This window comes from Nannobrachium achirus (genome assembly GCF_963921795.1).
Source record: "Nannobrachium achirus genome assembly, chromosome: 19".
Classification (NCBI taxonomy): Eukaryota; Metazoa; Chordata; class Actinopteri; order Myctophiformes; family Myctophidae; genus Nannobrachium; species Nannobrachium achirus.
The window spans coordinates 44617919-44633627 of record NC_137826.1 but is presented as its reverse complement, the minus strand read 5'-3'; the positions used below and the strand labels follow the sequence as shown (position 1 = coordinate 44633627).

At 43.2% G+C, this 15709-nt stretch overlaps 1 protein-coding gene across 1 annotated transcript in view; it reads right to left on the bottom strand.

Moving 5' to 3' along the window:
* Window positions 1–251: 251 nt before the first annotated feature.
* tlcd3a (TLC domain containing 3A) overlaps window positions 252–15709 on the bottom strand; it is a gene marked incomplete at both ends in the record, with an annotated part of 54895 nt that continues 39437 nt past the window's right edge. The window contains 2 exons of the mRNA XM_080749486.1: window positions 252–614; window positions 10936–11031. Of these exons, the coding sequence (XP_080605612.1) occupies window positions 252–614; window positions 10936–11031 (459 nt within the window). The remainder of the gene's footprint in view (window positions 615–10935; window positions 11032–15709) is intronic.

Below are 15709 nucleotides of genomic sequence, written 5' to 3'. Positions count from 1 at the left end.
GGCGGTAATGCGTATACTTCAGGTATGGTGGAAGCTGATTGGTGGTAGCAGCAGGGGGTCCTTACATACAGTCGGAGAGAGAGCAGTGACGATGACGGTAACAGTAGTAATAGATGGAATTGTAGGGGGCGGGGCGATACGTAGAACAGTAGCGTCTTTGCAAGTAGTAGCGTTAGTAGTCAAAAAATGTGCGACTTTTGAGCTATAGCGGGTCGAGTCGACTCGACCCACTTTTTTTTTTTACCCCTCCCCTACTGGCCACCCTTGGTGGCGTAGTCCGTGACGGCGGCAGCATCGGCTGCGGAGGAGTCAGCGGCGACGTTGGCGATGCTAGCGGCTCCTCCTCCGTCCTGCGTTCTGCAGCGGCTGCGCTTGTAGAGGCGGTAGCCCTTGCGGCAGAGCAGCACGAACCAGTAGACCTGCGGCGCCAGGATGCAGGAGTTGCCCAGGTTGGCCACCAGGGGGATGTGGAAGGGCACGCTGTAGAGCGGGATGCCGTAGTGGCGGCCGTACACCCAGTACATGTAGGGGAAGAGGGCGATGCGGCACATGAAGAAGGTCAGCAGCACCATGCCGCCGTTCGCCTTGTGCACCCAGCACTCCTGCAGGTTCAGCTGCACGGTGGGGACCAAGGAGACAAAACATAATGTGTCAGTACAGTATAGCTGCACGGTGGGGACTAAGAGACAAACATAATGTGTCAGTACAGTATAGCAGCACGGTGGGGACCAATTAAGAGACAAATATAATGTGTCAGTACAGCTGCATGCTGAGGCCCAAGAGACAAATATGATGTGTCAGTACAGCTGCATGGTGGGGACCAAGAGACAAATATAATGTGTCAGTACAGTATAGCTGCACGGTGGGGACCAATTAAGAGACAAATATAATGTGTCAGTACACTGCATGGTGGGGACTAAGAGAACAAACATAATGTGTCAGTACAGCTGCATGGTGAGGACCAAAGAGAACAAACATAATGTGTCAGTACAGTATAGCTGCACGGTGGGGACCAAGAGACAAATATAATGTGTCAGTACAGCTGCATGGTGAGGACCAAAGAGAACAAACATAATGTGTCTGTACAGCTGCATGGTGGGGACCAATTAAGAGACAAATATAATGTGTCAGTACAGCTGCATTGTGGGGACCAAAGAGACAAATATAATGTGCCTGTACAACTGCATGGTGGGGACCAAGAGGTAATCATAATGTCAGTGTCACTGTCAGTAATGTGTCAGTATGTCCAGGGGCTGAAACTAGACATTATTGACCACTTATGGGCCGTTCGCACCAAACACAATAAGTAGATCGCAATGTGTCACTTAAAAAAAAGGTTCCAACTTAAGAGGACGACAATGATTGCGGTGAACAATTTGAATTACTTTCAGAGCGATTTCATGAACGATAGAGACATTGAAAGCCAATCAAAATCCATCCAAGGACATCTGGGATACCATCGGCCCCATTTTCTCCTCCTCTTTCCATTAATAGACGTGATAATTTTTTTCTTAGAGTTGGAGTCAAACAAAGCAATGAAGTAAAAGATGATGATGCTCATCACAACCCAAACTATAAAATGCAACATTTAATTTCATTCATCTGTATTTTCTCCCCGTTTCAACTACAAAGCAGTGTTCATTTAACCCTCAGAGTTATTCTTTTTTTTGTTTTACTCTCAGTTACAGTATATTACACTCATTCACTGTTAGAATTGCAGTAAAACAAGGCAATAAAGAAGATTAATTATTCTCGTCACAAGCTCGTCACCCAAACAGCAATCTTGAAATTGCTTGTTCGATTCAGTCAAAAATCTTTTCATTTTTATAATATGAAACAAAATGAAATTGAGAAAACTGCCAGCACTCAGTAAATGTCTTTTTCACATAATTGTATTTACTTACAGAGCAATGGAAGCGTTTCAACCTGGTATGTTCCTACACATGTGTGCATCTCTCCACTCCGACATGTCTCCTTTCCGACATGTCTCCATTCCGACACTAACCCTATCTCTAACCCTAACCCTAAACCTTAGGCCCATGGGAGTGTCGCCACTCCGACAATAAGAAGTCAATTTCGGAGTGGCGACATGTCGGAATGGAGAGAGCCTCCCCCTACACATATAGGGGTAGTAATAGACCACCTTTTGTCATGCAAAGATCAGACCTAGCAAAGAATCCATTTCCTTTTCCATCTAAGATCTTTTTGTGCTAGTAGACAGATTCTTCTTTTGTTTTTCACTTCTGTTATTATGAGTGTTCTTCAGTACTGTAGTACCACCTGGTAGCCTATGGATGTTTGTCTGTATACTGCTGCAACAACTGAAAATGTTTTCAAAGATTGTTGGACATCCACATCAGAGTATACTGTGCATCTACGAATGATAACAGCATTCTAAGGTTGGCAAGGAATATCACCTAGCCATGTTTTGTATGGAGAATATAGTTTGCTGCCGTCACAGAATGAGATACGGTGTTCCAGCATACAATTATAGGTCAGACTGAAGAGGTCCTTTGTCCATCGTTCTACTTTGAGGCTTAAATCAGGTGTTTGGCCAGGGGTAGGCTGAGCGGTGGACATTGCTCTTGCCTTTGTTTTTATGTATGTAATTCTGTTTTTGTTTCCTGCGTTATGTAACATGTGTGTATTATGTGTTGCATACAGTACAGTGCTGCTGGGCCGAATGACACATTTCAGTGTGAGCTGATCATAAAGTGCTATAGGTTTCGTATGGTATCCTAACAGGTCTTCCTTGGCGTTGTGCAGGCTGTCTTCTCAATTTCATGACATTGTTGGATCATGCACCTTGAGACTTGTTTAATCTGGAGGGATGCGAGCGTTCTGCTTTGCAGCCTCTTATAATATGAAACAAAGACAAGAATTCATATTTTGCAAGTTGAAAGCAGCACTAAACTATTTTACAAGACAATACCCTTTTTTACATATTCTTTTTTAACCTGGCCTTTTTTATATGTTCATGTTGCACCCATAGACTCCGCAGTGGTACAGAGGGAAGGTACCCTTCACCACCTGAGCGCCCTAGATTATTCAATTATAAAGTTTCACTTGATTAATTTCCTGTCCATTGATTTTCTTTTCTTCTTCCTTCTATAAAGCACTTTACCCCTTGCAAATAAGTGCACAGTGTGTACATGTTATCTTCTGTATTGTTCCGTTATTATTAGCTTATTCTACTTCATGTAGCTATAGCTCCAATGGGCCTTATTCCCCCCCCGAGGGATTGATGTACAATACACACGTTTGTGCCTAATTGGTTTTAATATCACTTCACAAGAGCAAAGGGTTTTACAAGTTTTCATTTTACTTTTCATTGCAACAGCCCTGCCAGTGAACTGAGCGAAGCGATCAATGTAAATTAGCATGTGGGTCCAGAGAGCGGCGGACATTCTGCTTTTGGAGCAGCGTCAGTGCTGATCTGGTCCAAAGTAAGGAGTACTACTGGACTACAAATCTGAGGTACTTTTACTTTGCTTGAGTATATCGTTGCTGTCGGGCAAGAAACGTATCTACATATTTTAACTATTTGTGTTTTTCCAGTGAATGAGCAGCACACAAAAACATAAAAAAATAGCAGTAACTGTTTGGGATTTTTGAAGTTTCCACCCGACAAACCATTTTTCAATACGTTCAAACACTCCACAACTGGGGCTCAAATCCGGATAGAAGAGGAAAACGACACAGTGCTACTTTAAGTAAAGTAAAATCATGGAAGTAGTTGTTCCACTGCTGGCTGTGTCAGTGCTGATCTGGCCCAAAGCGAGGCAGGGAGGCTGGGAATTAACGCTCCTCGTTGGCTCTCTGCTGAAGACAGATGTCAGCAAAGCGATGGCACGCTCGTCCATCACCATTCCTGTACAGTGAAAACGTCTCTCCTCCCTCTCACATCTCATTAGAATGCCATCGATCTCGTGTCACACAGTATTATGATATAATGAGCACTAGGGCTGCAACTCTTGAACTACTCACTTGAAACGATTATTAAAAAATAACTACATCTACTTTGACGAAATAATCAAAAGATTTTAGATTTTTTGTGCTGGTGAACACGTTAGATTTTTTGTGCTGGTGAACAGGATTGCATATGGTGCGTGACTGTCACTGCGTGTTATATAAGATGTAAGGTTATCATCTAAACGCAATTATTGTTTAGTTAACATCATTGACCGTCTTCCATCCACATCCTACAGGTTTAATCACTTCAAATAAACTTTTCGGTTGCTCGTCATTCGGTTGCAGTCCACATTTAAATGTTGTATTTTAACCCATTTCCAGGCCTATAGCTTATCCTATGGTGCAATAACGAGGCACCAGTGTGCTATCAACGCCCCAAGACTGACTCGAGTGAAGGTGTCACGTGACAAAAAGAACAGATCTACAAGGTATCAACGTATCCCGGTGCAACATGTTGTTAGCTTGTAGATCTGTATTTTCATCACGTGACTTCCTGTATACATTAGGCCATTGGTTCTCAAAGTGGGGTCCGGGGACCCCCAGGGGTCCTTGAGGGAGTTCCAGGGCGTCCCAAACTAAATGACAGTTAACCAAATGGACCCTTATGGGTCTGTAACTCAGAGTGTACAAATGGAGAGATAGAAATGCCATTAAATGGGGGTCCGTATTCTAATCCATGTCAAACTGGGGGTCCTTGAAATTAAAATGGTTGGGAATTACTGCTAGAGCTGTAAAAATCTCTAATGGGGGTCCCTGGCATCTCTTTTCAAATGGGGGTCCGCGGGCTTATAAGTGTCAATTTGGGGGTCATCAACATGAAAAAGTTTGAGAACCATGCATTAGACAACCAGTATTTCACGTAGTGCTAGACATGTTTTGGGACATGCTTTTTGAGCGGTGGTCACAACGTCTCCTTAGCGTGAGTGTGTGTGTAGGTTTGTTAAGGGGAGCACACACCGGACGCGGAGGCGACGCGTCAAAACATACGCCCCCATTATTTTCAATGAACTAACCCACACAGGTGGCGTCAGGTGCGCGCAGGCGGGGGTCTGCCGCCTCGCCCACCGCTCCCGTTCTATTTTTCGAGCGTTGCCGTGAGGTGAAAATGTTCTCCCTTTCCCCTTTAGCTTGTTACTTTGTAGCATGGCAATACCGCAGGTGACCAGTGGCAGGCCTGGGTCACCAAGTAGCGCTGTTGAGCAGGCCAGGCACACACACCCCCCCCCACAAGTTAGGAAACATAACTTCAAAATGAACTGCTCACATCCACCGCTCACTTCAAACATGGGTTTGATTTTTTATTGCATCTTGGATGCATCTTTCCTTCATCCATTATGATTTGTTTCCCATGCATCGATATACAAAATAAAATAAAAAGATTTCTTTGTTTCTGGTTTATTTGGTTCATTGAAAGAGTAATCAATAGAATAATGGTGAGGAAGACAATCGATGGTTGCAGCCCTAATGAGCACAGTAGGGTGGACGAGCAAGCAGAGGTAAAGGGCAGAGAGAGAGAGAGAGAGATGGTAGCAGGGAGCCAGTGTTCTGACTGTTTTGGTGCGTTAAATATTCATGGTGCAGTGACATGCTGCTCACCAAATGAAAAAGGACATCCTAAGGTTTCTGGGGATGCAAGGTATTAGGCAAAAGAACCCACAAGGAATTGTAAAGAAGGAACAACTGAAAATAACGTGGATATTTATGGCTATTTTCTATGATCTGCAGTGGTGTAAAATACTAAAGTATTCACTACTTTAGGTACTGTACTTCAGTAGTTCACGGTGTTCACCCAAACAAAATGACTTATTTTCTATTAATTACACACGCCCCATGAAACCTTGAATTCACCGATTTATGTCCCGCGCTCCTATAAGCCAATAAATGTATTGAGTCGCTATAGGAGACTCCCTTTGTCAAGTCCCGACCCGTGGTTGTACCCCTCTTCGCACCCATTGGTTGGTGTTCCGTTGTCATACAAATAGTTGTACTTATATACAATTACTTTAAATACAGTCATTTAATTTGTGGTAAAGAGAAGTGGGCAGAAGGTAGAATGGCTCCTCAGTGCTCAACAGGGACGACGTGCCTCAGAGAGAATAGTAATGGGTTCACTTCAGGTGAGACCACCAGCACTGGACTGGTCTGCACTCTACTTTGCAGACGTCTCGACTTTCGTCTTCCTCAGAGTCAGTCAAGACAGGTTAATTAATTTGTGGTACTGATACTTTTACTTAAGTTAAAAAACAAACAATATCCGAGTACTTCTTCCATCACTGGGTATTGCATAGACATTTTCAGGCCAAGGACCCCTTAGGTGAGAGAGAGATGAAGCAGGGACCCCCACAACCTTTTCATAGATTCCATAATAGTTTCATCTTTTGACAGCACAATCATCAGTGTATTCTGGAATCGTGTCAATTTGTGTTTTCAGATATTTAACCACTTGAACTGTCAATACTTAATAAACTTGACCTTTCACTCTGTACTTAGTCTGCTCTTTTTCCCCTTAACACCAAACCTCTTTGCCAAAAACAGTCAATCTACAAGCTCACAACGCCTCGCGCTGCGAGGCGTTGTGAGCTTGTAGATTGACTGTTTTTGGCAAAGAGGTTAATACAAAAAGGGAGAAAAAAGTTTCTATCACACAAAGATTTGGAGGACCCCCTGTAGTAACTCTGAGGACCCCCTAGGGGTCCCGGATCCCCTGTTGAAGACCCCTGGTATAGATAGAAAATAAAAGTGATTGTACAAGGGAACGACAAAAACAACTACAACAAAAAATATGGATGGGCCATTTTGATGTTCTGTCGGGAGGGCTTAATCTCAATGCTAGATGGAGCTGCCACAGGGACGCCGTGTGTTTGTAAGGAATTGAATTATGTGCGGGCCGCGCACACACACGGTATCCACGGAGTAGGAAATGATGTATGTAGTGGCCTGGGTTATTGAAACAAACTGGCCTATTTTATCAGTGCGAATAGGTTGAAGTGCCAAGGGAGAAATGTCATCTTAAAGTGCTGTATAGGCACGAAAAAAAGGGCTTATTTCCATCTCGACTATGATCCCTGTCCATTACCGTTATCGTCTCTGTCGGGTGGAAACCTCATATGTACAAAACAGTTACTTTTCAGGATTCAAATTAAAAAAGAAATAGCAAAAGTGGCTCAAAACGTGCTTCTAGATCTCCTACTTTTGGTGCTTTTGTGTGTGACACTGTAGTGTAGTATGATCAAGTATGCCATTAATTTACGAGGGAAAAATAAAATAAAAACACAAAAAGTTAGACTGGAGATTTCTTCCCATCAGCAACGTTCGATATCATGAGAGATTTCGTTCCAGATGCTAAAAAGCTTGTCATACTGTGATGTGGTAAGATTGTAAATCGATAGATCGATAGATCTGTTCTCGTTTTGCCAAGCGACACGGTCACACCAACCAACAGCGAGTACATTAGACTTAATAGCTCATTAAGAAAGACCAGCTGCAACATTTGTCACCTACATGCGCACGCCGGACATCGGAACAATGCAAGGACTAATTTGAAAGCCTGCACGTGACTGGATAAGACGACACGTTCCATTAATAAAATCTGTCCGCTCTGGCCATGAGACCAGCTGTGCCATTTCACAAGCATAATCCTTTTCCGCCTTTATTCTGCCTTTTACAGAATGCTGTTGGGCAGTGGTGTAAAGTAACTATGTACATAGTTTCAAGTACTGTACCATAAGTAGAATCTCACAAGTTGTGATCTTTTTTATACAATTGGATACTTGTGAAAAGGGACATTCTGCAAAATTTGTACTTTTACTTTCAGCAAGTATATTTTAATGCTTTTGTACTTTTAATCAAGTACATTTTGAATACCACCGGACAATAACACAAACATAAAATATGGGTACTTCTTCCATCAGTACTCATACTATTAATTAGGTGATATATAGATATAGCACCATCGGTGCGTGACATCACAACTTTAAGTAACACATGCGAGTACTTTGTCCAAAACTGCTGATTTGTACACAAATAGCCAATCTACGTTGTGTGCTCTCAACGCTTGTAGGTCTTCTATTTTTGTTAAGTGAAAGAGCTGTATGGCGGAGCTTAAATTAGGCATTAGCCAACTACCCTTGCTCCACGATCTCTGCATACATATGCATGATATGTAAAACAGAACTAAATGTGTATTTAAATGGGCTATACGCCAAAAAACTGCGCTCACGTGACATAAATAATGTAATAAATATATCTGCTGAAATGCAGGAAGCCAACAGTCCAGTGTTCAGACTAAAAATATTAATTATCATACGAAAGCAGATAACAATTAATGGCACTCATTTTGAGTCCTGTTCTATCTCCCTCCGTGCTTGAAAGGCATTACGTTATCAGTGCTAACCACTTTGTGTTGTGAGAGAGAGAGAGAGAGTGTATGTGTGTGTGTGTGTGTGTGTGTTTGAGTGAGTGAGACAGACAGAGAGAGACAGAGAGAGAGTTGACTCTTCATTGGAGCAGAGGCATCTGTAATTTGAAGTGACTGCCACTCAGTCTCAGGCACTATGGGCTAAAAACATTGGTGTCATCATAGATTGTAATGTTTTTATGCCCACCTCAGGAATGTGACCAAATCTTATTATGTATCACTTAAGATGTATTGCCAGAGTGCATCCAAGAGAGAGAGAGACAGAGGGAGACAGAGGAAACAGTCAATTCTACCAAGGTCTAACCTTTTCAATTGATATTTCAATAGTTTACTACGCCACAATGACTTGAACACTTCTTACAACAGTGTCTGTTTGTGTAAATCATTGAGAGAGAGATAGAGAGAGAGAGAGAGAGAGAGAGAGAGAGAGAGAGAGAGAGAGAGAGAGAGAGAGAGAGAGAGAGAGAGAGAGAGAGATTAGTCAATTCTACCGAGGTCTATACTTTCAACTGATGATACAATAGTTGACTACGCTGCACTGACTTGTACAGTCCTTACAACGGTATCTGTTGACTGATGCGTAGATCCTGCCCATAGGTATTCAAGGAGAACGTGCTGAGTTGGCAGAAGCGGACATCATCATGCTTTCCACCACTTAGGATAGCCTGGTATTCGTTCTAAACTGTGCACTGTGTTCCGGTTTTAGAGGAAAAGGAACCAAAAACAATCGTGTTGGAGCAGTGTGTTCCGGTTGAGGGGGAGAAGAGGAGTGACACGCAGCAAAGGTTGACGGGATCGGGGCGCTGTCAGACTGCAATACTGTCCCGACCGGAACGGTCCGGGACAGTATTTAGCTTTTTAACTAGTCATTTTCTTTATAAAGTTGTTTCTTTTGTTCCGTTTTGGTAAAGAGACTTTGAGAATCGAAAAAAGCGGTACATAAATTGGATGTCTTAGTATTACCACAGGGCCTTTTTAATGCTCGATTATTGCAACACATTAAACGAGTGCACACAGTGTCGCCTCCATTGAGATGGACACTTTTCACAGCAGGCGTTTTGGCAGGCATAGCTAGGTAGGTAGACCCAACAGACGGTGATACAATTAACTCTATGTCCGTTTCATTCAGTTGTTTCTATTCCGTGTGACATATAATGAAGTTAGACAGCAGGCTTGTCCACACAGATACAACTAGACCCCGAAACGGTTTATTCTCTTCAGCTGCATTTATATGGACAAAATGTCCCAGATGTCTGCTGTGAAAAGGATCCATTGGGCCTTGGGGCAGAGAGAAGCAGCTCCCAAACGTCAAGTGAGAAATACACAGAGTGCACCATCTATAAACAAGTAGGACTGAATTCAAGGTCTCCCTTCTGACCCACCAGTGCATCTACGGCAATCCCCACCTCAAAGAACTCTAACACAAACCTCCTCCTTGTCCTCAAAACCAAGCTCCACACCACGGGTGACCAGGCCTTCTGTTATAGAGGGTATGCGCGTGACATCATCATCATCATACCCGGAAGTTATGCGGGAACGCCTACTGAGTGGCAAAAAACTACTTTCTGGTCTTGACAGCCAATAAGAAAAGTCCTATCTGATTGCATTAAACAACATTAAACTCACTTTTTCACTCGATTTTCCATTCACTTTATGCATGCGCATACACTCTATACAGCCCCATGTCTGTGGAACGCCTGAGAGAACCACAGTCCACCACCGCCTTAAAAAAAACCTACCTTTTTAACAAAGCGTTTTCTTAATAATTCTTGGGCCTTTATTTGACGTTACCCTTTTTTTACCTAGCTTTTCATTTGACCCTTAGTTTAGCCTAGCAGGGTCCCAGGTAACTGTTTGGTTGCCTATTCTGTGGCTTGGTTTTAAACCCTGTAGCACGTTGATATTTGCAAGAATGTAAAGTGTGTTAAAAATAAAATTTATAATTATAGGTTAGATTATAGGCTCAATGCTAGGTGTACACGTGCAAAACAATACAGTGATGTTCAGATGTTGTGAATAGAGTCTAAAACAAGGTCTGACACTTCCCATTCTAAGAGGCAGCTGATAACTCATCTGGCTTCATTTCACACCTTACTTTTTCTTCGTGGCGGTTTTCAGGCAACTCTATAATTATTGGTGACAACAGGGTCTGATAAGAGTGTGCGCCAATACAAGTAGGCAAGGTAATGTGTTGTTTGTTCAACAAATAGGTTTCCTTTCTCTTTTCATATTAAACAAGTTTAAATGTTGATGAATCGACTTAAACAGCCTTTTTAGAATCACAAATGTTTTGTTTTATTTCCATCCTTCTGTTGTGAGTGAGATGACACAGATTCCTTGATGGGCTTTTTTGCTCTGCTTCTTGAGTTAATGTTTAACAACCTTCAAATAATCATCTTTCAGATTTCAATGCATATGACATCATTTGCACCTTCATAATGCATAAAATCTGTAGTGTTTCTGAGCTCATTGTTGTCTCTTCCTTGCAAGTTTCTTGTGTGCGTGCGTGCGTGCGTGCGTGTACGTGTGCGTGCGTGCGATCTCACCTGAATGAGAATCTTCCCCAGGGAGACGAAGGGAGTGCTGAGCTCCGTTAGAAACAAGCAGCCGATGAAGAAATCCCCCTGCTCCCTTCGGAAGAACTGGGGATGGAAAATAAAACAGAGGACACACGCAGAGTGAGTGACTGAGTGAACAAATAAACATATAAAGCACCAGAGTTGGGACATGGTGTGTAAACACCAGCCATTACAACAGGGGGCTGTGGGAACAAAAGGAACAATAGGTTACAGAGGCCATAAAACATCTGCGACAAGCTTAGCGGCAGGGTTTTCAACACAATGGTACAATTGGTATTGGGCATTGGGCAAGTGAGTGGCTTATGCTTATGTTTTCCGCACGCGAAACGATCAAAGAACGGCATAAATCAGACTTCACGCGAGCGGCGGCGTAAGAAAATGACACAAAGAAAGGAAGGCGAGGAGGAAAGCAGAGTCAAATCGACGCTCATTTATATCGGCGCTTTCGTATGAACGGACGCGTTTTCAATGCGCTCCGCAAAACAAAGCGCATTTAAAAAGCGCGTACAAAGAATCCGAAAACGGGAGAGACGGAACGAGAAGAAAGGGAGCGAGAGGACAAGAGGGAGAAAAGAGTGACGTTCCCGGGGTTGGTCGGCGAGCGAGGAACAAGCCCTGTTCAAATATTGACCACACACGCACATCCAGATAAGGTGAATCGATCCGTCTGATAAAAGAAGAGCACTCCAGACAAAAGACAAGCGGCTGTCTGGCAGGGCTGCCTTGCTACGTGTGTGCTGGTGATAAATAAACCATGGAGATGGTGCAAACGCAGCCCTGCCATCTGCACGTGGAAGAATGACTTTAGACCGCAGAGTGGAACCCTACACCGCTCCTAACTAAGTACCCAACTACCCCCTGCGGTTATAATTGTGTGTGTGTGTGTGTGTGTGTGTGTGTTTGTGTGTGTCTTTTAATAGTGTGTCTGCACAGTAAAATCCGGAGACGGGTCAGTCTTTACGGTTTCAGGATAGTGCTCGATGGCTTTGGGCCGATTTAAAGTTTTACTTCAGACATTAAAAACCGAGGACTGAGAGGCCGTATCACTGGAGTTTGTATCCGTGTGTTCGTTTTGTTTTATCTCATCTTTTATGTTGTAATCTCTGCTTGTTGCTTCCAATGGAAGCCTTCCATTGCCCGGGATCCCTTGTAAGATAGATCGTAATCTCAATGGGACCCACATGGTTAAATAAAGGAGAAATAACAATAAAGAGCACTCCGGGTTTTACTGCGTAGGTGTGGCCGAGGCCGACATCACTCCTCATTTCTTCCGCTGCTGTGGACACCGTGCTACTAAACAAAATTAAGAAAAAATCCCTGTCCAGTCACTTCAAGGCTGCTCAACAGTGCCACTCAAAAGGTAGGTCACCCAGCGGTATTGCCAGCTGTTGAGGCCGCCCTTACTCATACAGACAGACATATGGACAAACATCATACAGACATACACACTCGGTCAAATGTTGGAGCAGCAGGCAAAAAATGTATACTGTACATTTCATTTGTTTGCCATATTGTCAAGCATCTGAAATCCAAGCAAGTTTGGGGTGGCATAAAGCTGGAGAGTTGAGGAGAAGAGGAGTAGGTCAGGACAGAAGGGATGACAGCAGCTGTAACTGAATAATGTAGGGTAAGGTGATCCCATATCCTCGCTGTCAGCCACGGCACACCGAGACAAAAGGGCCGGGTTTCTAGTTGCACCTGGCCTGCTAACCTGGAATGCTAAATGCACCGGACCCAGGGAGGGATCATCGTCATGCTGGCTGCCTTGTCCTGGACATTTTTTGTCAAAATTCCATTCATTGCCACGGACAAACAATTTATGAGCGGACAATAATATTACCAGAAACACATAAAGACATTAGGGCTGTCACAATTATTACATAATCGTCTAATCGCGATTATTTGAGGTAATCGCAATTATTTTGCATAATCGTCATAATCGTTTCCATGTTGAGAAATGTTAATATAGTTTCAAACACTTTCAAAAAGTAGTGGAAATAGCAGATCGACAAGCTCACAACGCGTCGCAATGCGACGCGTTGTGAGCTTGTAGATCAGCTATTTCCACTATCAATGTTCTTTTTTAAGTATACAATTGTCAAATATGTCAGTAATTTCTTGTATATTTAAGTTATGTGTCATATCTACCATGTGCAACTTCAAAACCTAAAAGCCAAACAGAAATGTAGTTGTCAACGACAAAAACACAATTAAATCGTTAATCGCAATTATTTGCATGACAATTAATCGTCATGTAAAATGTCATAATCGTGACAGCTCTAAAAGACATAGCCATGAATGACCATTACAGGTCTGTCACTCTTGAGTGTTCAACCAAATGGCCCTTACCGGTCCATTTGGTTCCATTTATACACACTCAAGAGTTAATGGCGGTCCTTGCAAATAAAACGCTTGAGAACCACTAGTCCGAGTGGACTCCTAATGTGCCAACAGTGCCATAATAATGTCGTAGTAAATCAGCGTCATAACATATTCTGAAGAAAACCTGGAGACTGGACGTTCAGTAATTGTGTCATGTGATCAAAATGGTGGTTAATTATATGTTCATAATGGTGTGTAAAATGGTGCAATGGACAAGACCAAGTCTTTGCCACGGACATATTTGCAGGCATTGACACGAAGGCTTGCCCACCTGCCCTCGGCACGTAAATAAAACTTTCGGGCAGGTGAAGTTTGCTTTCAGGTTTGCCCGACCGGGCAAGTGCTCATTTGAGAGGAGACACAACCGTCTATAAACACAATACAATATCTGTCTGAACACCTGAACGTGGCCAGAGCGCTGTCTTTTCGTCTGTGGAATGTAAAATAAGAGCACTGTTCACCTATAATGTGCTGTTTTTACTGTTGCTACACTTAAAAATATAAAGAAATAAGTGTTAAATTGAGGGGTAATTAAAATCATACCTATCATTTTATAATGGACGATTTACTTTTCGGGCAAGTGGGCATGGCCTTTGGGCAAGCAGAACATGAACTGTACTTGCCCGACGGCCAAGATACCTTAGAGTCAACCCCTGTATTTGTCTGTCTACTGACATAATTGATGACCCCTGATCGGACTGGACATCACATCAAGCACTCTGCACACTCAACTTAGGGCCAAACAATGAATCCAAAAATAATCACAACTGATCTACTGCAATTTCCAAATTGCTGAGGCTGTGATTAATTTAATTAAAGGGAGTGCTAGGGGCCCAAAGGTTGATTTTAAAACAAGTTATTCTGGTGTTATGTAATATTTGGTCCAGACTGCTCAGTTATTAGGTCAGTGTCCAACGCTGCCCGGTGCTTGTCTGACTGCCAACTAGCCAATTATAACGCAGTTTTCCCTCCAGGCTATGGGATTTATGGTAACAATGGTTCTTGATTTGATTCTCGTGTGGATAACAAGTTGTTTGTGATACATTTTAGGCACTGCTGAGCCTGCACCCACTCAGAAGCCAAGTCTAACCTCTTTCGGTCCGCCAAAACGTGCAATATGTATCCAATGATGCTTTCTATAAAAACTAGTAAGACGCCTCAGGGCGACAAGTGACCTAGGTCGTGCCATGTCTTGGCCGTCTGGCCAGTGATTTATATCGGAACAGTTACCCATATATGGAGATCCATGTACAGTATATGGAGATATGCTGTGAGACCCCAAACATGCCTACTCAGTTTTTCCTCCCCAATTTAGTCAGCCCGTAGCAGTACGGTCGTGCAATGACAAATATCACCTTCCCAGCACTTTTACTCTTGGTACTTTAAGTAGATTTTAATGCCAATACTTAGGTACTTTTGCTCAAGTAAAAGTCCTAATTTTCAATACAGATGGATTGTGCAGTCCAAGTAGGGAATGAGTCTTTACTCCAGGTGAAGGAGTTTAAGTATCTCGGGGTCTTGTTCACGAATGAGAGAAAGGGGAAGACAGAGAAGGAGATCAGCCGGAGAATCGGAGCAGCAGGAGCGGTTTTGGAGTCGCTAAATCGCACTGTGGTGAAGAAAAAAGAGTTGAGCCGGAAGACAAAGCTCTCTGTCTACCGAGCAATCTTCGTTCCTACTCTCACCTATGGTCATGAAGTGTGGGTCATGACCGAAAGTATAAGGTCGCGGGTGCAAGCGGCCGAAATGGGTTTCCTCAGACGGGTGGCTGGTATCTCCCTTAGGGATAGGGTGAGAAGTTCAGTCACCCGAGAGAGACTTGGAGTAGAACCGCTGCTCCTACACTTGGAAAGGAGTCAGCTTAGGTGGTCATCTAGTACGGATGCCCCCCGAGCGCCTTCTTAGGAAGGTCCTCGATGCGCGTCCCACTGGGAGGAGACCCCGTGGCAGACCAAAGACCAGATGGAGGGATTATATCTCCAAACTGGCTTGGGAACACCTCGGTATACTCCCTGAGGGAGTGGAGGAAGTTGCTCAGGATAAGGAAATCTGGAGGTCTCAGTTGGAACTGTTACCCCCGCTACCCGATTCCGGATAAGCGGTTGAAGATGGATGGATGGATGGATACTATTTCTACCCTTTGTGGTAGTTCAGTTAGGGGTATACTCAAGTTAAAAACCACCATTGATTCCAACTGTATCATAAAAGACGGATTAATTAGTTTAATTGGAAGTCATCGATCCTCTCCAGAAGATCCTACTGCGTTTTATGCTTAAGTCGTCCATGGACGGAATGCAGAGGCTTTTTACACGGTTCTCCAAGAGGAAATAAAATAAAAATAAAACAGCAATGTCATTAA